The sequence below is a fragment of the Triturus cristatus genome, chromosome 4_2 (genome assembly GCF_964204655.1).
Source record: "Triturus cristatus chromosome 4_2, aTriCri1.1, whole genome shotgun sequence".
Classification (NCBI taxonomy): Eukaryota; Metazoa; Chordata; class Amphibia; order Caudata; family Salamandridae; genus Triturus; species Triturus cristatus.
Window position 1 is genome coordinate 165,613,387 of NC_140586.1, and position 21,221 is coordinate 165,634,607.

At 45.7% G+C, this 21,221-nt stretch overlaps 1 protein-coding gene across 2 annotated transcripts in view; it reads right to left on the reverse strand.

Annotated features, from left to right (window-relative positions):
• TAC3 (tachykinin precursor 3) overlaps window positions 1-21,221 on the reverse strand; it is a 182,823-nt gene that overhangs the window by 29,898 nt on the left and 131,704 nt on the right. For both annotated transcript variants that reach the window (XM_085600058.1, XM_085600057.1), the window contains exons 3-4: window positions 14,713-14,815; window positions 2,951-3,061 (exon numbers count right to left, since the gene is read on the reverse strand). In XM_085600058.1, the coding sequence (XP_085456184.1) occupies window positions 2,951-3,061; window positions 14,713-14,815 (214 nt within the window). The remainder of the gene's footprint in view (window positions 1-2,950; window positions 3,062-14,712; window positions 14,816-21,221) is intronic.

Genomic DNA, 21,221 nt, shown 5'->3' on the forward strand with positions numbered 1-21,221 from the left:
TTATCCCAAGGTTCCACTCCAAACTTTACAGCCTGAAGGGTCCTGACAGAGATTCCTTAAGCGATTTCTTGGGTTCTCTGTTGACTAATCATCCAGGCAATCTTCTCTGTTGTAGGATGATGACGCCTCTTTGGAGTCTATGGATCCCAAGTTTGGGTTCCTGAAGTAAGCCTAGGAGAAACTGAAACTTTCCACACAGACAGGAACTTGTGTCACTTACCCTTCCAGTCCCTGGTGCTCCCAGAGGCTTCTTTCACAATACCAAATGGGCAGGACTTTTTACATCTTCTGGTGACTACGGAGATGGAGGCTAGCCTCTTTTTAAGTGTATCTCTTGACCATCTTTATGTATCATCTCTTGCTTCTGAGGCAGCGACTACAAGATGATGCCAGAAAATGTACATAAACCCTCTTTGTGAATGTAGCCTTTCTCTAATTTTGGGCCTCAGTTGGAGGACATTGGGTCCAATATATTCAGACATTGTAAACATCTTGCGATCCCACACAAACCAAAATTCTCCTGTTGTTACTTTAAGGTTCCCACCAGAACACACAGCAGTATAGAAAGGGAGTTTACAATCCTCCTTCTGCTCTTGTGCACTACGGATCCCCAGTCCTGACTCAGATTACCACCACTGCCAGTGGGAGGAATTGGTTACTCTGTTTCCTTAGGGTGATCTGAAATGTGTCGCCATACAGTCGCAGGTCCTGGCGTTTGTGGTAAAGAGGTAGTTGAGTCTCCTCCACAGGCATCTTGAAGCCAGGGTAGCAAGGCCTCTGTTCAGTAATGTTCTTGGTGGAGAAGCACAATAGAAGTCTGGCTTGTGCACACCTCAAACTGGGAACAAACATTGAGAGACAGATCTTGTCTATGGACCCTGCTTTAGAGAACTGGTTCTGCATGTCCTCAGCAGGTACATTACGTTATCTGGGGACTTTTGTTTGTCTCCCCACATTATCTCTGCATTATAAATGAGGTTTGGTTATCGTGACTTGGACTTGTTTACCTCCCATCACAATGCTTTCTTCACGCTGTACTACTTCAATTTTCAGGATCCTAGGGCTCCCTTTTACCTTTCCACTGATGCCTCTGACCCTGAGGAGGCTTTCTTGATATCCAGAGGTTGAGATATCAAGAAAGGCTGCGAACATCTTGGTTTCTCATTCTCAGGAAAATATTGGTAGACAGGAATAGGTTCTCCCTACAGTAACATCCTCTTTGATTGCCCGGTGTCTCTCATCATCCACTCTCCTAGGTATCAGGTTGAAGTCCTGGCTTTTGAATGGCCAGGGCTGCAAGTCACAAGTTTTCTAACAACGTACCTGATTGGTCTAAAAGTCTCTCAGATATTTCATTTTGATGGCATATAATCATCAATGGACCTCCTTTCATTCTTTGGTGTAAGGAAAGGGATATGCAATCCTGGAATTGTGAGGGAGCCCATGTTTTGCAATTTCTAATGTTGACTTAATAAGGGTCTCAATGTTTCTAGTGTCAGAGTTCAGAGGACGGCTATCAGGGCTTCCAGGGACCCTTGGAGCACTTTGACGGGGCTGGATCATTAAGTGATCATGAGATCTTCCAATGGTTCTTTTGAACCTTTGGGCAATATCTTCTTGAAATGCTTTTATCACAACATTCTCTTTCTCGTGGCCATCACCTCTACCAGTTGAGTTGGGAGTGGGGGGGTCTCTACTTTGTGTTCCCCTTTTTCTGATGGTGTTTCCTGGCTGTGTGGTCCTGAGGTTGGCTTCTCACTTACTCTTCCTTCCACCTTCATCCTATCTCAGAGGAGAAACATGCTCATCATATGGTTGATGTGCACAGGGTGATGGTATCAATCAAGGAAAGTGGATTTTTGCTTCCACAATTCCATGTTTGTTGATTTTGATATGACTCAGAAGTGCCGTAAACCTTCTGTGCCATCTGTCTAGTATGTGGGTCAGGTGTGTGATTTCTACTGCATTTGGTACAGTTAGGGCAGAGCACTCTCCTTACAATAAGGGACACACTACGAAGGGGCTGTCTCCGCTGGAGCAAAAATATGATTTATTTATCTGCAGATCAGCTTCCTGCGCAGGGCCCGGTTCATTCTTCAGAACCGTCTGTAGGTTGGAGGAGGTAGTGAGTTAGAGTCTGGCTCTAAGGTCCTGGCATCTGATTCCCTAGATTAATCATCTGCTGTGTTCCATTACAGTTTATATGTGCTTGAATTATATTGGTCACATGTAGTGTCTCCTCCAGTGTCCAAATATCCAGTCGGAGGCGCCAGCTTTGTATTTCCTCATGAAGTAAGGAAGGAGATGAGGAAGTGACCTCAGGAGGCAAAGAAGCGATTACTTATCAGCAATCTTCATTACTCCTGGCCCCATATTCCCATTTTTCGGTGTGGTTCCCTCCCCCCTGAATTTGGTCTTGCTGTCTGCTCTTGGTTAGGTAACTGTGAGGAGACAGCATGGGAGACCCTTTATAGCTCCTCCACAGAGGAGCAGGCGCGAGTTTAGCAGCCGCAGACGCTTCAGGTAAGAGCGGTGGGGTAGGCTGGGGTGATTTCGAGAGACGCCCACGAGGGAAAATTAATTATTTTTTTAATTTTCCATTGTGGTCATCTCTCGAAATCCCCCCCAGCCGGCCCCACTGCTCTTACCTGCAGCGGCTGGAGTTCAGGGGCTTTTTTTTTTAGTTGCTTGTCTTGGAGGTGACTCACCTCATAAAGTACACAATGAGACAAGAAAGATGGCCCCTGGCAGTCGCGAAGTTTACTGGACCATTAACATAGCGTAACATAGCATAGAAGGGAACAGAAAGAGTAGACAAAGAATCCCTAGGTAAATAGGCGTATCATGCCCTCAAGATGGCGGCATGGTACGAGCCACACATGGCATTCTTTTGTGTGAGATGTGATGGGGCATCCTTGAACGCATTCTAGGTAGTGTGCGGCTGCGTTACCTGTGTTCCGGCGTGCCATCATGCTGTAGAAGCGGTCACTGGGGTAGTCTCGGTCAGTGAGGCGCCGGAGGAGTGCCGGGGACAACCTCTGGGAGTAGAGCTCCATTGGATCTAAAAAGTGAGCAAAAGAACAGTGAGCGATCAGTGAAGGTGGACCAGATATTTAGAAGAATACGTAAAAACGCGGATGCTGCTAGGCAACCCTTAAAAACTGCAGAAAAAACAGTGAATATACTTGTATATTTTTCAATTTAATTAAAAAAAATTAGAGTAGTGAGCTGCACTAACTTTATTCATGTATTTTAGTCTTTAGACAACTTGCTCTGTGGAGGGCCACTTTTCCTTCTTATGCAGAGCTCTCCTTAGCCCTCTTTGCATCCTCGTGTGATCGCCCCTTCCCCACTCACACGCCTACTGTATAGCCTAGGGATGTCAGAGTCTCTACCAACTCACACACCTTGCCTCAGTCTCCATTGTGTATTTGTGACTGATAAAGAGAACCCACCATGCTCCAATCAGAAACAAATGTTAGACCAGGAAGGTTAACAGAAGTAAATTGGGGGCCGCCCCAGAGTGAGCACGCACGGCATGCAATCCCGCCCATTATTCGGGTGGTTGGGCTCATGAATGATGCATGGTAAAACACGGGTTTAGTGAATTAAACAGAGGTTTTCTGCATTATTGAAGGGAGATGTGCAGATTTCCTTCACATGATTTAATATTTCTGAGAGCATAGATGCGTGAAGATTTACATGCTCAAATGATGCATACTAATCTCAAACAAGCTTTTGCAATGCAATCGGTGTCGCGTTTGTGAAAGTCAGAGCTATTTGCGTTGTGAATGATATTGTTTTTTACTTATGTGTTTTGTTTGTAATGGAGTGGATGTGTGTATGTTGTTTATAATGGAATTATGTGCTTTTCATTGTAATTGTTAGTTGTGGAATTGTGTGGGGTGAAATTATGTGGTGTGGAGTGTATTTGTGTATTGGAAATATGTGGTATGGTGAATAGATGGGGGTGAGAGCTGTATAAAATAGATAGAAAGTAAGATTGCGATTGATAGGTATTTTGTGCATGAAGTGGTGAATGAACTCTAGATAGAGTAGTAGAAAGAGTGTGTGAGAAAGAGAGAAGAGTATAGACGGATAAAGAGGCTGCACTTGTGTATGCAGAAAAACATTATTGAATAGGAGGAGAGTGTGTGTTTGAAGTTTGTATTTTTTTTAAAGATATGGTAAAGAAACTGTCCTGAGAGACCTGAAATGAACTAATATAAGAAGTGCTGGATCACTGCATGCTTGCACTTTGAAATTATGTGGATAGTAATTATGTGGTGTTAGGTGTAGTGGACTTATGTGTAGTGGTATTGTGTGAAATTGTGTGGCATGGTGTGGAATTATGTAGAGTGTAAATTGGAGCTGAATGGATATATGTTGAGAGTAATTATGTGGCGTGAAGTGTAATTATGTAGCTTGGAGTGTGCAGTTTTGTTGAGTGCTGTGGATTTTGGGTAGGGGGTACTGCCGCTTTAAAATCACACAGTAAACCTGGTGACCGTTTTTATTTTAAGTTACATAACGAGCTGTTACATGTCTCACTTACTGACTTCAACAAAGTTCCCTCCTCAGCCCGAAGAGATTCTCTGTTTTAACTTAAATCCCCCCCCTTATAAATCCTGTGAAGGATGGACAGACCCTAGCTGCTCTGCTCTCCTCTTTACTTTAAATCCTGGGGACCACCGCCTCATCACCACATAGTTAAGTAACAATGGGGCTACCCGAAAAGCCACTGGGCCTGGGTAGATAATAGTACAACAAGGTAATGTCCCAGTGGAAAGCAATTTAAGAAAGATAGATGTGTACAAGAGTTAATCCGCTGTATCTGAATAAAGTCAAGCACCACTATACAATCTAACAACCAAATGAGTGTGACTTTATTTCATCACGACATTGAGGTTAATCAGTTGATTAACTTCAATGTCGTGATGAAATACAATCACACTCATTTGGTTGTTAGATTGTATAGTGGTGCTTGACTTCGTTCAGATACAACGGATTAACTCTTGTACACATCATCACCACATAGACACACGATCAAAAATTATGTCAGAGGTGAGAGCACTGGAAGCCTTCATTGCACTGAGGTTTAGGCAAATACTCATGAATCAGGGCCGTCATAAGTAGTGTGTTCACGCTACGAATGAATGACGGCCCTGATTTGAAACCGCGGTCTGGGCAGAGCCTAATACCCCGGCATAAAATTGCCGACCTCCTGCCGGCACTCCCCAATCCACATATATTGTGAACACAAGCGCAAATGTACACAACCTGCCATGGGTGTTTTTCCCCACACAAATAGGAAAAATATCGCCCATTTGTGCGGAGTAAGAGAATGTGGCGCAGCTATGAGAGCTGTTGACTCAGGAGCTGGGGATCCGTGTTCGAGCCTCGGCATCGTCTCAACGTCCTGTGAATTTTGGCAAATCACTTATTCTTGCCAGCGCTGTACATATAATTATTTTAATAAAAAATAAAAAACATCGATCCCAGCGATCTTGGCGGGGTGGCGGGGGCAGTCAAGCAGTGTTGTGGGAGGGGTGAGGGAGGTGAGACGGCACAGGGAGATTAAGTATCAGAAGTGGTGATTTAAATAAACAAGAGTGAAGCCCAAGCCTTGACTCCACATCCTGTGAGTTTTGGTTAATCACTTATTCTCGCACGCGCTATATAAATGTGTTAGTTTAAATAAAAATAAAAAATCTACAGCAATTGCCGCGATCTTGGAGGGGTGGTGCCTCGGACAAGCAGTGTTGTGGGAGGGGTGAAGGGACGGAGAGAGACAGCACAGAAAGATTAAGTATAAGAAGCAGTGATTTAAATAAACAAGCATGAATCTCATTGTTGCTGAAGCAGCGGGCACCGCACTAATAAAAGGCGCATGGCCACACAAGTCCTCTGACATAACAGCAGCCCCTTTCAGGCAATTTACTTGCACTGCTGTGTCAAGAAAGGAGACTCCAACATGGATCTCCGGAGTGAGAGGATGTGGCACAGTGGTCAGAGCTGCCGACTCAGGGGCTGGGGATCCGTGTTCGAGCCTCGGTGTCGGCTCAACATCTTGTCAATTTGGGCAAATCACATTCTCCCCCTTGCTCCAGCTATATAAATGTACTAATTTAAATGAAAAATGCAGAGATCTATGAGGGCTGGTGGGGGTGGGCAAGTAGTGTTGTCTTTGGGATGAGGGGGTAGGGAGAGAGGGCACAGGGAGATTAAGGTATGAGAATAGTAATTTAAATTAAACTAAAAAAAAACAGCGATATTAGAGGAGTAGTGGGGGCGGGCAAGCAAAGTTTTGGGAGGGGTGAGAGGGTGGGGGGACGGCACAGGGAGGCTATAAAAGGCAGGGCAAATGAAGCTGCCAAAGCTAAGTAAACAGAACACTTAACGAGCAGAGGCAGGCCAACAAAATAAAAAGAGCACTCTCAAAGCCCTCCACATAGTCTGATGAGTAAGAACACATGTGACAGGGGCAGTGCTCATAGTAGGATACAAAAGCCCAAAAGGAGGGACTACTAAGCGTATCCACCAAACAAAAGCTGGCATTTCCAAAGGACAGAAAGAAGATCCAATTAAAAAGATGGGCAGTCCTCCAAGCCCATAATCTGAGTACAGCTTGTTTTGAAGGGACAGAACATGCGCTGCCTAAGCAAGACCTAAAAACAAATAGAATATACTTTCAAAAAAGATTTATCTTCAGAAGACCCTAGTTTACATCCCACCTTCCCCACTTAATCTTACTATGTGATCTTAAGGCAAATCACTTGGTCTAGAGAATATTGGGAATGCCTCAGTGTAAATCAACTTTATGCATGCGCTGCATACGGAATTGCATTACAAGTGAAGCTTCTTTTAGTGAAGTAGAAGTTGCCAGTGAATGTTTGACTTGGAAACCATTAGGAGACATCAGTGAATGGCTTGCAATTTTCTTGCTATTTTGCAAAGTCTTAATTTCTTAAGTTCAGTCTGTTTTTATTGAAAGCATTGAATGTATATGAAGGGATCAATCATACCGAAAAACTGGCTGCCGCTGGCATTCGAAGTGGCTCATACTTGGGAGAGGATTTCTGTATTTCCTCTTCCCACATTATTTTTAAATAAGATTAGAGGTACTTAGGAGTACTTGTAGACTTTTTTCTGTGATCAAAGCTTGCCATAAAGCACTTTTTGCTTATGATTGTGACTTTGATGTTGGCAGGTTGCTTGCAATAACATGAAATAGATACGTGAAGTTTCAGGATTTAATAGTGCCAGGCTGCATTTTATTTGTGTAAGAACACAATCGATAGTAGAAATTAGACAACCCAGAGTCAGAGCTGAAAGTTTTAGCACTTTCCAGTAACCTTTAGGTCCCTGCTATATTGGCAGCCAGTACTCTGCAAGTGAAGCTCGTGGCTCCTTCTGCAGAGGTCTGGGAAGTCAAACATTAGATGAGAAGATGAATGGTACATGCCATAAGTCCCCACAATTGAGGAAGTACGAAAAATCCTCTTTTTGTATGTTCACCACAACAATTTCGGACTGATACTGCTGGTTTTCCGACTCTGAGAGGGCATTGATGCCTGCTAACCAAACCCCATGCCAGTGTTCTAACCCACTACAAAGTCTAAGTTGAATTGGATATCCCCAATTGGCAAAGATTGACTTAATTATAAGTCCCTAGTATATGGTACCCTGGGCATGTAAGGCTGAATGTCCACCCAGGACAGTAGCACTGGTTGTGCCACCCTGTGTCTCACAAATTACAAAATGGCTCCCAGCCTGAATTAATGAATATTGCATTTCTTTTTTGTTTGTTTCAGGAGGTTTTATTAGGATTTTGTACAAACAGGACGATTCAGCTGAGAAAATACAGAGAAAGCAAACCCTAGGATGGGTGGTACTGTCAAGCCGTATGTAAACATCAGTAAATCCCATAACAAATTCGTTTTATATAGTAGTAGAGGGGAGGTATAACTGTGTCTGCGTATGCAATTGAGATAGGGTTGTCTAATGTTTGTATGGGGAGGGAGTGACTTTTTTACTAAGGGAGGTGTGTGAGATACCTTGTTTGTTTGCAGATTGGTGTAGAGCGAGAGAGAGGTGAGACAAGATAAGAGAAAAGAGAGAGGAGAGAAGAGAGAGGAGAAGAGAAGAGGAAAGGACAGGAGACATCAGTGGGAGATTTAGTGGAGGGACTGTGTAGTGAGGAGCAGCTGGGTAGGCAGTGGGAGAGGATGCAGAGGTGGGGTTAGGTTACTTAACAGTAACCAAGGATCCACTCAAACGGTACACTCTAACCTCCGAAGTTTCTACTCCTCTGGGTACACTCTAACATTCTAAGTGCCCACTCCTCCATGTGCTGCCAGAAAGCTAACATAGCACAGGAGCTTTTACTTCCCCTTGCACAACTTCTTGTACTAATTTGCTTTATTGAATTGGTTGCACAAGATTGTTCCTTGCTACTAACAATGATATACCTAAATGTTTCCGAGGACCCATAGCCTCAAAATGGGTTATACTTCCTCCAATTCTCATGTCGCATGTTTCATGTTACAATAACACACGGTTAACAATTTACACTGCACACTAACTATTATCTACTAATAATCCTATAAACAGATCTTAGTTTTTCGGATCTTAGATCTGATCCCTCTCGAACTGACTACGAGCTTAATGCAAAATGTATTCTATGGCATTGGTATGGTAATGGTAATAGTTTTATATTAACATTTAAGTCGCTAATGGACAACCCCCAGTTAAGTGTTGCCATGAAAGGGCTTACACCCCAGTTAATGAATATTGCATTTCTAAGGCGCACCGTCACTCATGATTGAGCATCCTGGCGCCATGCTATGGAACACTGTGAAGCCTATCACTGCACGCTGCAGACTGAGGCAGACTGCAGACTAGAAAGGCAGTTTCAAAACTGCTAGTTTGACTTTGCTATTCAAACAAATAGCAAGGCCCCCACTTCCCTTGACTATATATGCAGCTCTTCCCTAAGAAAGGCCTACCGAACCCTAAGGGAGGGAGCAGCATATTACTAAGTAGGACATGTATTTTTTCATACAGCTAGCAGCCTATTGGCTAACACAGTGTTACCGGCTTACCACTCAACCTGGCTAACTTCTGAATGGGACAACTAAAATGGGTACTTCAAAGAATCAAATTAATCATGGAAATAAAAATGCACCTTGATGCCTAAGTTGAATTTAATGTCACTTTTATGGAAATGCAACTTTTAGAAAGTTGCCACTCTGTGATCCAGTTGTCCTGTGCCCTCACATGGTCACTGGCCACCAGACGTCTTTCTGCCCTCCTGGGGAGAAGTGTGAATGGCTTCCAGACTCAGGAGCAATAGCAGCCTGCTACAGGGAGTGGTGTTACCTCTCCCTTGTAGGAAGCTCCTCAAGGCGTTGGCCCAAAAGGCGAGCTTCAAAGGCGAATATGCCTTTGGTGGGCAAATGACGATCACACCCATGATGCGTTGGCTCTTGCTCAGGCAGACAGGCTGGCGGAGGTAACAGAGAGATGGAGACCAGTGCCCGAATGGGGTTATCTGTGGGTGTGTAGCCCACAGGTAGCCACACCTCTAGGGTGGGCTACAAAGCTTCTAACATCCAAGAAAGGCTTCAGACATCTTGAGAGTGGGCAGAATAGTGCACCCTGGGATTGCTAAATGCCACACATAGCCGTAAGTCATCACAGGATGGGAGTGATCCTGGTAGCCCATTGGCTAGTGACCATATCATCATCCCACCAGGGCACTTTCTGGGCATAGAAATACCACCTGTGGTGCCCTGAACCTCAGATTACGACAGAACTGGAGGAAGGACCAAAGAAGGACTACCCTGCTGACCCTTGGACTTGGCAAAGAGAGGCTGCCCTGTCTGCTGGACTGCACCTGACACACCTTGGGCTAGCAAAGACAGGACTATGCCTGTGGCTTCAGTCTTATGGAAAGGTTGCTCCCAAGCCCCAGGTCATAGAAGTGACTCCAAGGGCCAATCGGCTACCCCCTGTGACCAGCACCAGGACCATCAAAGTGGAAGTAGCCCAACCTGACAAGTCAGAAGCTACTTCTGGAGAATCACTGCTGACCGCCGCTGGGGGCCTCAAGAGACCGATCCTCATCAGCCTAAAGTTGCACCCAGATCTGACAGACCCAGGAGTGTCATCTGAGTCCAGGTTGGTTGCCCAAGAGGGACACCAGCTTCCACCAAAGGATACCGTTGTGGACAGAGGCTGGTAGCCCAGCAGCAGCTGACCTTCTACCTGTTCAAAGATGACTTCGAGGGACCCCAGTGTCTGTGGCCAAAGTCGTTCCACATGATCTGTGGACTGAGGAGTAACCGTATGGACATTCCCATTGACCGCACAGCACCCATAGCATCCATGAGCATCCTTCATCTCCTGCATCTGCAGCTTCAGGACCGCTCCTTTGAAGTCTACGGTGGTCATGCAGTAAATTTCAAAACTGGACTGGAGAACATTTTTGTGGCCAGGTAACTGTCCAAATACTCCATAGTGGTCCCCCTGACACTCTCCCTGTTGGATTCGGTCGCCCAGTCGGGACGGAGCAGCTGAACACAAATCTTACAAACCTTTCAAAAGTTCACAAACTTTACGGTTACCAATGCTTGTTGCGGTTGAACTGAGATTTACGTTTTCTTTAAAAGTCTATATCTTTAGAATCCTCTGATGGATATTGCTCATGTTGGTCTTTGAACATTCATAAAAATATAATCTAGTTTTATAAATTGGTGTCAGATTTTTTTTGTGCTGTGCGACTTTCTAATTTTGTTGTTTGGTGCTGTTAAATGCTTCACACTAGTTCCTTTCCTTAAGCCTAGCTGCTCAAAGCCACAGCTACCCAGGGTTCAGCTAGCAGTTTTGCAAATGAGCCTGAATGGACCCAAGACAGTTTTATGAGTGTATTACACAGTAAGGTCGCACAACCATACCATATAATACACCATATAATACACCAAAATCCTCACAGAGGGCAACTTGTGTTTGTGTGGAAGCAATATGCTGAAGTCTCGGCCTGTGGCTGAAAATGGTAATGAATAGTAACCTGAGGTGGCACAGGGCATTATGCATGCCAGGTGGTCACTTCTCTGCTCAGCTTTAGAACTCGCCTACCCTGATGTTGCAATAAAGTTGTACCTTGTTCATTGCTAACAGCGTAACTCAGCTTTGTTCATGGTTGCCACTGTAGTCCTGCCTTCTTAGATCCAGCAGTGCATGAAGTTTCATTGCCTTGAAGTACAGGCAGTATAGGGAACTCCATGCGAAGAGAAATGTTTTAAGTTATTTACAAATTTCAAAGATCTGCTTTTTTCCAGAGAACTTTGTGCTACAGATTTTAACTTTCTATAGTGATCAAAGAGTTTTTTTATATGCACGTTTCAGTGAGCTCAAGAAAAAGAGGCCACAATTATAAAGAACACATAGTTACAAATGTTAATTCTACATCTGAGACTGTGCCTCATAGAGGGGCTGGAGCATTTTTAGGAACTTTTTGAGACACATCCCTGTGACCATGGGCTCTTTAGCCTGTAAAATATGTAGGTGCAGGGAGACCCAAAGTATTTCAAAAGAGAGTACCACCTGGGCTGCTGAATGCTGGGGTTGCCTAATACCAAGGTTGCCTAGTTTTAACTCCATCTTATGCCCCTTCATCCCACCCCCTGCACTTCCTGTCTCTTTATCTCACTCTTGTAAGTTATTTTTCATCTTAACTTTCTCTCTCTGATACTGCTTTGTTTTCTTTCTCTTCTCCCTTCATTCTCCCATTTCGTCCTTTTCCCCTACTTGCTCTGAATCAAAGTCTGATTGTCAGATACCATTTGGGGACCACAGGACAGGCGTGGGCTACTGGGCCCCAACCAAGGTGGCTGAAGTTGTTTGCCATTTGAGTGCTTGAGTCCCTCCTACCAAACTGGGCAATAAAGCCTTTTCTGCACATTGATTATAAGGGTAGAGAAAGTGAGCAGTCAAATGATTCTCAGGGAGGTAGTGTGGGGTCAAGAGCTGAAAACTCAACAGTAAAAAAACAGGCACACAAATGTACTGTCTGCCCAATGCTTATATTATATTTTGAATTAAAAGAAAGTACTTTAATCACACTACACAGTCTTATTCTACTTAGTGCAAATAGGGGAATCAAACACAAAGTTGAGGCACTACGCTCTTCTCTCCCCCCACCATGCTCCCCAGCTTCTTTATTTGTAGTCATAGAACAAGGGGAAAGGCATTGGGTAAGCACAGGTACACTTCACTCAATTCACCCCAAGGTGTAGGCAATTCACCTTGTTCACCTCTTCACATTTACTCAGTAAAAGGCTTAAGCTTGTTCTGCAAGACTTGGGTCTGTTACTCAGGCTCTCATTCCACTCACAATTCTTCAGCCCATGGGCACTTGCTACCACTTGTTGCAGTCTGGGATGGACATATGCAGGGACCCTGCTTCTGTATTTGCAGCTCGTTGAAGGGGTTGCCGCTGTGTGTCTCTCTCGGTACCTGAAGACTTGAAGATTTCAGTGCGGCAGAGCTCTGGGGAGCTCTAGTCTTGAAGCTGTTGCCTCCCTAGCTAGACTAGATGCAGACAGGATGCTGAAGTGGCAAGTGAGGCCTCCTGATTGAGCTTGGCCTTGTGGACGTCTTTGACAGATGTAGCGTCCGGGCCAATCAGTGCCCTCCCCCCGCGACAAAGCACTCTGACTCTCATGCCAATAGTCACAGCATCAGTTTCTCAATCAAGGCGGACTGCCGTTCTCATACAATGTTTGATGCTTGCAGAAGTATTTAGGTGGGTCTCGCTGAGAACCATACCAGGGATCTTGGGGACTCCTTTCACACATTGGTTGCCCCTGGCTTCACACTCTTGGAGTAACTCGCTCTCTGGGTATTCCCCACGCTGAGAACAAGCTGAGCTTCTTCTCCTAGGCAGTCCCTCCTCCTATACGGTCAAGCCCATCCTTCGTTGTCTCAGCAGGCAGACAGGCTTCTAGGCTCCAAGCAAACCCCCAGGTCCTCCAGCAGACATTACAGACTTCAGGTGATGCCCCCTACCCTCTGACAGACTGGCTGAAATGCAGACACCAGCCCTGACTAAACAGTAATCTTTCGGGTACTCTGCGGAGCACTCTCTTTCTTGGTCAAGAAGAACTTGGGACTGAAACAAAGTGGGTGATTATGTACCCACTTTTTTACACATTTTTCAGACAGAGCATGTGAATCCATTTTCTTAGGCTTCACAATCAGTTTGGGTTGTTCTCAATCAAATGTAATTTTCAGGCTACTGTCCTGACCCAACTTTTGAGTAAAGTGATGCTTCGCAAATCAGGTGGCACTGAGACTTTCTATAAGCAGAAGCACCCAACACAAGGACACAAAGAAGTGTGAGATCTCTGCAGATGGCTGTCATCAGCCTTCACAAAGCTGTAATCAGAGACAGACAAAAGGACAAGGCCCTGACTAAAAACATCCTCATCTTGAGGAACAGAATCTTCAGTCCCACCCTCCCACTTCTACCATCTACCAAGTGACAGTTTTCATGAAGAGCTAATCAGCAGCCTTTTGCTAATAAGGACCACATTAAGCTCCTAAGGGAGCGCCTGTCTTTGCTCCAACCTCCAGCCACAGTAGTGCTGTCATTTCACTTCCACTATCTGGGGAAGTTGTATTCACCCTCCATCTTGTGCAGTGCTAATCTAGGGGCCATCCAAAATGGAACCCACTGGTCCCAGTCCACAGCCTCTCACAACACACAGAGTCCTACTACCATACAAGTGTCACAAACTCACTGCACATGACATGCACACAGAATGTCAGCACAAGGCTCCATGGTCCACATAACAGCAGAACTTTAGACGTAAGGGCTCAGTAGAGCACCCTGTCCTGGACACAGAGAAAAGGTCAGACACTAATAATTATTCACAAAAACGCATTACACTGTCACCACTGCTTTATGTGACTACCCAGGGCATGACTGAGGTCTTATGGCCACCATGAGGGTACGCCATGTGCGACCCTATAGGTCAGAAAACAGGTTTTTGATGTTGCATTACCAAGGCTAGGCCTTGGCTTTTGCACACATGCTAGATTAGTGTGATGTCCATGTCGAGCAAAATATCAGAGTACCAGTTTCACCAGCAGTCGGGCACTCAGGGCAGCGGTACATGCCTTTCGCCATGCATGGGATCTCCCCGTCCCAACACTGGTGATGAAAAATAAGTCCTGGTCCCTACTATTGAGTGCTGATGCCTACAACTCTCAATCACTGGCACAAAATAAGTGTTGGTTAGATTTTTTAAAATTAGCACTTTAAACCACCAATATCCACCACCAACAACAAGCCGTGAAGGATGGATCCCACGACTGATCTGCAGAAGTGCCTGCAGTTGACAGATACTGGTCCCTCTCAGTGTCATCAGGGGGATTAGGGATATTAGAGATTGGGTGAAAATCTGCCCAATTGGATTGATCAGCTTTGGTCTTTCCTTAAAGAAGGGGTACCACCAAAGGAACATTTAAGGAATCAGACGTAATCAAAGAGAAGAGCGAGGTTGAAAAGCCCTCTGAGATGTTCATGACTCTGCCCACTGAATGAACCGTCTGATCCTAGGTGGAGGCTTCATCCATACCAAAGCCCGGTCTAGGCCGGGTAGCCGATAGGCAGTACAAACTGAAGGAAGGTGAAGATGTTCTTACCTGCCGTCCTCCTGCCCGCCGCGTCTGCAAAATCTTCATTGGAGGATTCGCTGGAGAACCGTTTGGGGTTGGAAGGCACTAGTTTGTAGAGTGCTGTGTTCTTCTGCAAACAGATATAAAAAAAAAGATTAGCACTAGCAGGACACAACAAACAATGCCATGCAATGATGAAATAAGACATTTGCAGCACGGCCGGACTGACAACGCAAACCAGCCCTGGAAATTAGGTCGGACTGGCCTCGGGTGCTGGTGGGAAATACCCCACCGCTCTAAAACAGTCCCCCACCTTCCCTGCCCACCGGGAAAATGCTCGGTGCCTGCTACGGCCAGTCCGGTTCTGGTTTGCAGCCCCTGAGCATGGTTGCCAGCAATGGTTTCAAGGGTTGCCAATGAAAGTGAGACGAGTCACAGTGAATATGTAAAGAGTCTGCAGCAAATTTGTAAAAGATCTGTAAATATGTGCTGTGGATGCTTAAAGAGTTTCCATTAACAGAGACTTGTTTCAGTACACACACAGCTTTTACCGAATCCATATAAGTCTGAAGTAAAGGTGCTGAGAGAAAGTGTAAAGAATTTTCAGTAAATTAATATAAAGTTTGAAGCTAATGTGTAAACAGTCTACATGAAACGGCAAAGTAATTTTCAGTAAATAGGTGACGTTTGCAGAAAAGGTGTAAGAAAGTGGCATTGAATGTGTAAAGAGTTTGTACTGGAAGCGTAAAGAGTTTCCGTAACTGTGTAAAGAGTTTTCAGTAAATGCTTGAAGGGTTTGATGTGAACGAAAACACTGTGCACTGAATACGGAATTTGCAGTTAATGTGAAAAATGTGAAGTAAATGTCAACAGGTGTCAGGGAATTGTAAATGGCTTGCAGTTAATCTCTAAACATTTTACATTGAATCAATCTAGAATATGCAGTGGCTTATTAAACACTGGATTCAAGCTAGCCTGGCTGATGAAGGGTGATGCCCTGAAACCGGTACCAGGATGCTTGTTTCCGGTCCAGGGAGGACCTGGCTTGGCAGTTCGGGCTGGACTGTTCCCACAAGGAACAGGGTCAAGACTGATTTGCATATGGCTGGGTCCAAACTGGGGTGGTGTGGTGAGCAAAAGAATGATGGATTAAACCCAGATCCTTGTGACTGGGGGTGAATGTTTGCATTGTTCAGCATTCCGTTCATCAATTGTATCTTTTGCATATTTCGCCCTAAGTGGGAAGGGTATGCCCAGACGTGGGTCCTGTGCTCACTACACCGCCGGATTCAAGCTAGCCTGGCTGATGAAGGGTGATGCCCTGAAACCGGTCCCAGGATGCTTGTTTCCGGTCCAGGGAGGACCTGGCTTGGCAGTTCGGGCTGGACGAACAGGGTTAAGACTGATTTGCATATGGCTGGGTCCAAACTGGGGTGGTGTGGTGAACAAAAGAATGATGGATTTAACCCAGATGCTTGTGACTGGGGGTGAATGTTTGCATTGTCCAGCATTCCGTCCATCAATTGTATCTTTTGCATATTAAACAGTTGGCAATGAATTTGAGACGAGGTTGCAGTACATCTGTAGCTTGTAGTTAATGTGTTAATCACTTGTAATAAATGTACGTTTTATTTTTTTAGCAATCAGTGTGTATTATTTTCATAGAGGAAGAGAGAAAACAAAAGGAAAGTCGAACATGCAGCTTGCATGGCTTTATATACATCAAAGGTTCCGCTGCGTATGAGTAAAGTCTACGATTCAGTCCGAATGTAAGGTGAGCACTGTATTGGCTTTGGAAATTCGGAGTAATGACTGGTCAAATAACTTAATAACCTTGCATCTAAATATGAAAAGCTAAGACTAAAAAGAACATACTACCAATAATGATGTCGTGTAGGCTAGACTATACCTTCTAACCCACTGACGAGGTCTATACCAGTTATTAAAGGCCCAGTTATTAAAGGCCAGGGCCCAGTTATTAAAGGCCCTGGCAGCTCAGGCCTATAACAAGGGTGAGAGCCTTTAACAACAGGTATAGCCTGAGGCATAATGGCTACAAGGGTATTAGAACATTCCACCCACGAAGGGTAACATTTTGTAAATTAAAAAGGGAGAAACATGAAGACAAACATTGGCATGTTGGAGCTCCGGTCTTCTATCAGCCATTATAAGCCTGGAGCCACTCCAATGTCTTCAATGGAGCTCTCAACATTCCAATGCTGTAATAGGGAATAACTTTCCATATCCTCACAACATGAAGTGACCGGATAAACATGTTTCAGTAATGAATGAAAGGGTTTGTAGTCAATCTTGTTGCAGCCGCCTGTAGTGAGAGACTGGTTTTAACATGTTTGCAAGAATTGGATTTGGTTTCCTGTCCAACCATGATCCCAACCCCCCAAACACTTTTTTAAATGTATTTCATAAAGTACGCAAGCTTTGTTTTTAATTAAATTTACCCACCACCTAACTTTTTTTCATTGTTACTTACCTTTGCTAATATTGTGCTTCGCGATGTAGCGGTCAAGCTTTTTGGTGGTGGCCAGGTAACAGAGTATACCTGCCACACCAACACAAAGGGCCTTATATTGTCCCTGCCAGGGAAAACCAAGGACCACAGATGCTCCTCAGCTCCTCCAGCACCCACAGACAAAGAAGACCCCTTCCACGCGCAGGCAAAGCGCCAGCGTCGACATCCAGTTACGTCAGCAAGTTTCCTGCTATGCTATTCAGCAAGGACTGTTACCGCCCCTACTGTTACTATCAGCCAGCAGCCATTGTGTGTATGCATGGGGATTTATATAGAGCACACCTAGCTACAAAGCACTGAGTACTGTACAAGGGTGGAAGTGGAGGGAAGGAGTCCACAGCTACATGACTACGGAATGATGTAAGTACCACCTTCTGTCAGTCATCTGGAGAGTAATGTGGGCGAGATGCTGCTTGAAAATGAGGGTTTCTGTTCCTTCCTGAAGAGCAGGCCTGAGACATTTCTCCATAAATGGGTGGAGAGGAGGTTCTAGACCCTTGTATTGTATTTTAGTAGAAAGAAGGCTTAGCATCTTGTCTTCTCCTGCATTTTTGTCATTGAGCATGATCAGGTTGCTTGTGATTATGTTGTAAACCGCAGACTTTTTTTTTGGGAAGGGGGAGAGAGATTTATATAGCAACCCAAAGGTATCAAAGCGCTTTACATGAGCACCAGTTGCGTTACAGAAAGGCACATTAGTTTTTTGGTAGACACAGTGAGTTTAAGTGATTAGGCCAGAATCACAGGATCTTGAACGTCCCTGCCGAGACTCGATCCTGGTTCCCCTGCATCGATGTGGACCGCCCTAGCCCTTAGGCCACTTCCTTTTACTTGCTTGCCGGATATGATTGACATCTCGAGTTGACAACTTTTTAGGTGATGCAGTAGTGGTGTTCGTTGAGTGTTGATGAAATTCCATCAAAGCTCTTGAGACCCTTAATCATTGTCTGCAGCTGGAAGGATGCACTTCAGGTAGGGTGACTAGATTTTGAGAAGGGGAAATCGGGACAGGCCAGACATAAAAGTAGGACTAAAGCCTTTGGCCTTACTTTTATGTCTGGCCTGTCCCGATTTTGTGTGGCCTTGTAAATGTGTATGTACACACACGCACACCACCCCGTCACCCCCATTTGCTATGCCACAACATCTACCCTGAGACCCCCTGCCCTCCATCCCTACTCTGTCTCCCAATCTGCTGCAGCCGACCTGCTGCCTGCCAGGAACAAAGCATGTACTTAAGGAGAGCACACCTTTCAGTTCTCCTTTCAGGATGACTTGACCTTTGTCCCAAAAACCGAGACATAAGCTTAAAATTAAGGAAAGCATTGGGACCCCGGGACAGGACTGTCTGGGGAAATCCGGGACGTCCAGTCACTCTAACTTCAGTGGCGTAGGAAAGGGGGTGCGGGCCGCCCCGGGTGTCATCACTGAGGGGGGTGACAAAATGGCAAAAATATGTGCTTAAAACACATATTTTTGCCATTTTGTCAAGCCTGGGGTGACAAGAAATCATTGAGGGCGGTAACAAAATGGCAAAAATATGTGTTTTAAACACATAATTTTGCCATTTTGTCAAGCCGGGGGTGATGAGAAATTTTCCGCACTGAGTACCACCTGACCTTGCTACGCCACTGCCTAACTTCAGGGGCGTCGGACGTGATTACGGGGTGCCCCAGACCGCACCTTCCCTCCGTTGGCTCAGGTGTGACAGATCCAGTCACTAGAGGTTCACAAGTCTGCTTCCGGGAGGAAAGCTTTCCCTGTGGAGAACGTAGGGGCATATTATCAAGCACGGCTTTAAAATGATCGCCGTTTTAGCGGCAGAAAACTGCCGCTAAAGCGGCGATAATGGGCTTGATAATATGCCGCAGAGAATTCCCATAGAAGCCCATGTTGACACCAGAACATGGGCTTATATGGGAATTCACAAGGGCATATTATCAAGCCCATTATCGCCGCTTTAGCGGCAGTTTTCTGCCGCTAAAACGGCGATCATTTTAAAGCCGTTTCTTGATAATATGCCCCGTAATGAGTTGGTGTCATTCTCACATTACCGTCTGCGTCAGCTCTTCGCCTCGCTTTCGTCACTAAAACCAGCTTCAATCCCAAATCGCTTTTTTTCTGCGTCACGTGAAAGCACAGTAGGGTGGTAGGCGTGTAGGGTAGAAGAAGCTGTCAGTCATGTGAATTTAAAAAAAAAAAAATTTGACTAGAAATTTGGAATTAAGGTTTGACTAGAAAAATAGTATTTGGTTGCAAAGCTGGGCAACCCCCTGGATGGACAAAGTATTGCAGCTGATTAAAAAAGCTTCCGTCTCTCGCCCCTTGCCCCCTCCCACGTTTATTGAACATATTTCCAGCGATTTAAACTTAATTAGAGCACGGGTGGCTACTGCTAACAAACTGCGTCATCTGAGTAAGAAACAGAAAGAAGCATGTCTTCCTTCCAATCCGTCTACCCACTCTCTCTCCCTGGGGTATGGGAGAAAAACAATTAGGGAAGGAAAAGGCTGCTCTTTTCTCAAAAATCCACGTTGAAAATATGCTTCGGCTACAGACACTTGATAAAATCGTGTGCGTTTGCAAAACAGCTCTCGTTTGAACTTTCCAATTTTGTGAGCTATACTTTAACAAATTGAGAGCTGTAAAATATTCATCACTTAAAAAAGCAATGAAACAGAAAGTAAGCCAATGTAACCGACAGCGTGCTTAAGCTCCCCAAAGTCCATGACTAAACGCTAGGATGGCACCACAAATTTTGAAAGCTGGTAGTGAGTTGTCCATGCGAGTATTTCTTCTCTGTCTACACTGTGGTTTCATCCACTGGTGCTTAATGGAAATGTCACATCCAATGTCCATCAGGGTCTGAGGCGAGAATCCTCTGGGTGTTTTTGGGGTCAAGTGATGAAACAGTTTAAATAATGGCTGCCCTGTTTCTCAGTCAAGTGAAGAAGAAAAAGGAGCCGGAGGTGTCACTTCTGGTTAGAGAATGAATATACGTGAAGCCTAGCAAGCCGCCACCACTAACAATTAGGCCCAAACGTTCTATAACGAGGTCTAAAGCCACCACCAGTGGGATTCTCCTCTGGGGACCTCCTGTGGCCGGCGGCCAGGCTCAGTGCGTCTACCAGTGGACATCTTGCCTCTCCACAATGTTTCTGTCTACTTACAGATTGACTATGACAACCTTATTAAAGCCTGCTGACCGATTCTTGCGCAGTTCCCCGGGGGCACTGGGTCTACTTCTTTCAAATAAGCCATTAATAGGATCACACAATTCCTCTGATTGCAACGCTCTAGCACCTTTTTAGGCCTTTACTCCGAGGTCTGTGCAAATCCCTACGCGGGTTCAAATACCCGTTTGTTCCAGAATTGCGATTCAAAATTGGGTTGAGGAGGAGGAGCCTAGCGCGCAACCAAGATGGCCGCGTAGGTGCGAGGCTCCCGAGGACCTCCGCGACCTCCTGAATTAATCCTGGCGATATCCTGTCCTTGTTGAGGGGACTGTGTTGGGGAACCGGAGCTGAGGCGCCACCCGTTTTTTGGGCTCGAATCGGACCCCGGACGCCGGTGGGAGCAGCGATCGAAGGTTACGGCCTTCTCCTCGCCGGCCCCCCGGATTGGAGTAGTGGGGCGATCCGGGGACAAAGTGAATAACAGCGGCGAACGGGGCTGGGCGACTGGCGTACCCCGCACTTTCACTTTCGCTTTTGCGCCCTCCTGGCTCTCAAGCGGGGTCGGACTGCGGAGCGGGGTGTGGTGGTGTGGCCTTGTCCAGGAGCCCGGCTGACCCACCGGCGGTGGGTTGACCCGCGGTTCGGTGGTCGCCCCTGCCCCCCCCTGGCACCCGTGACTTGGCACAGCGGCCCGTTTGGGGTGCTTGGCACGACGGTGGAAGAGCCAGCATGTCCACCAAACAAGATGGCGACCGGGCGAAGGTGAAGACGACCCGCCGTGGCACGGCGCACCAGGCCAACAGTATGGACCGCTACACGCTCCAGAAGGG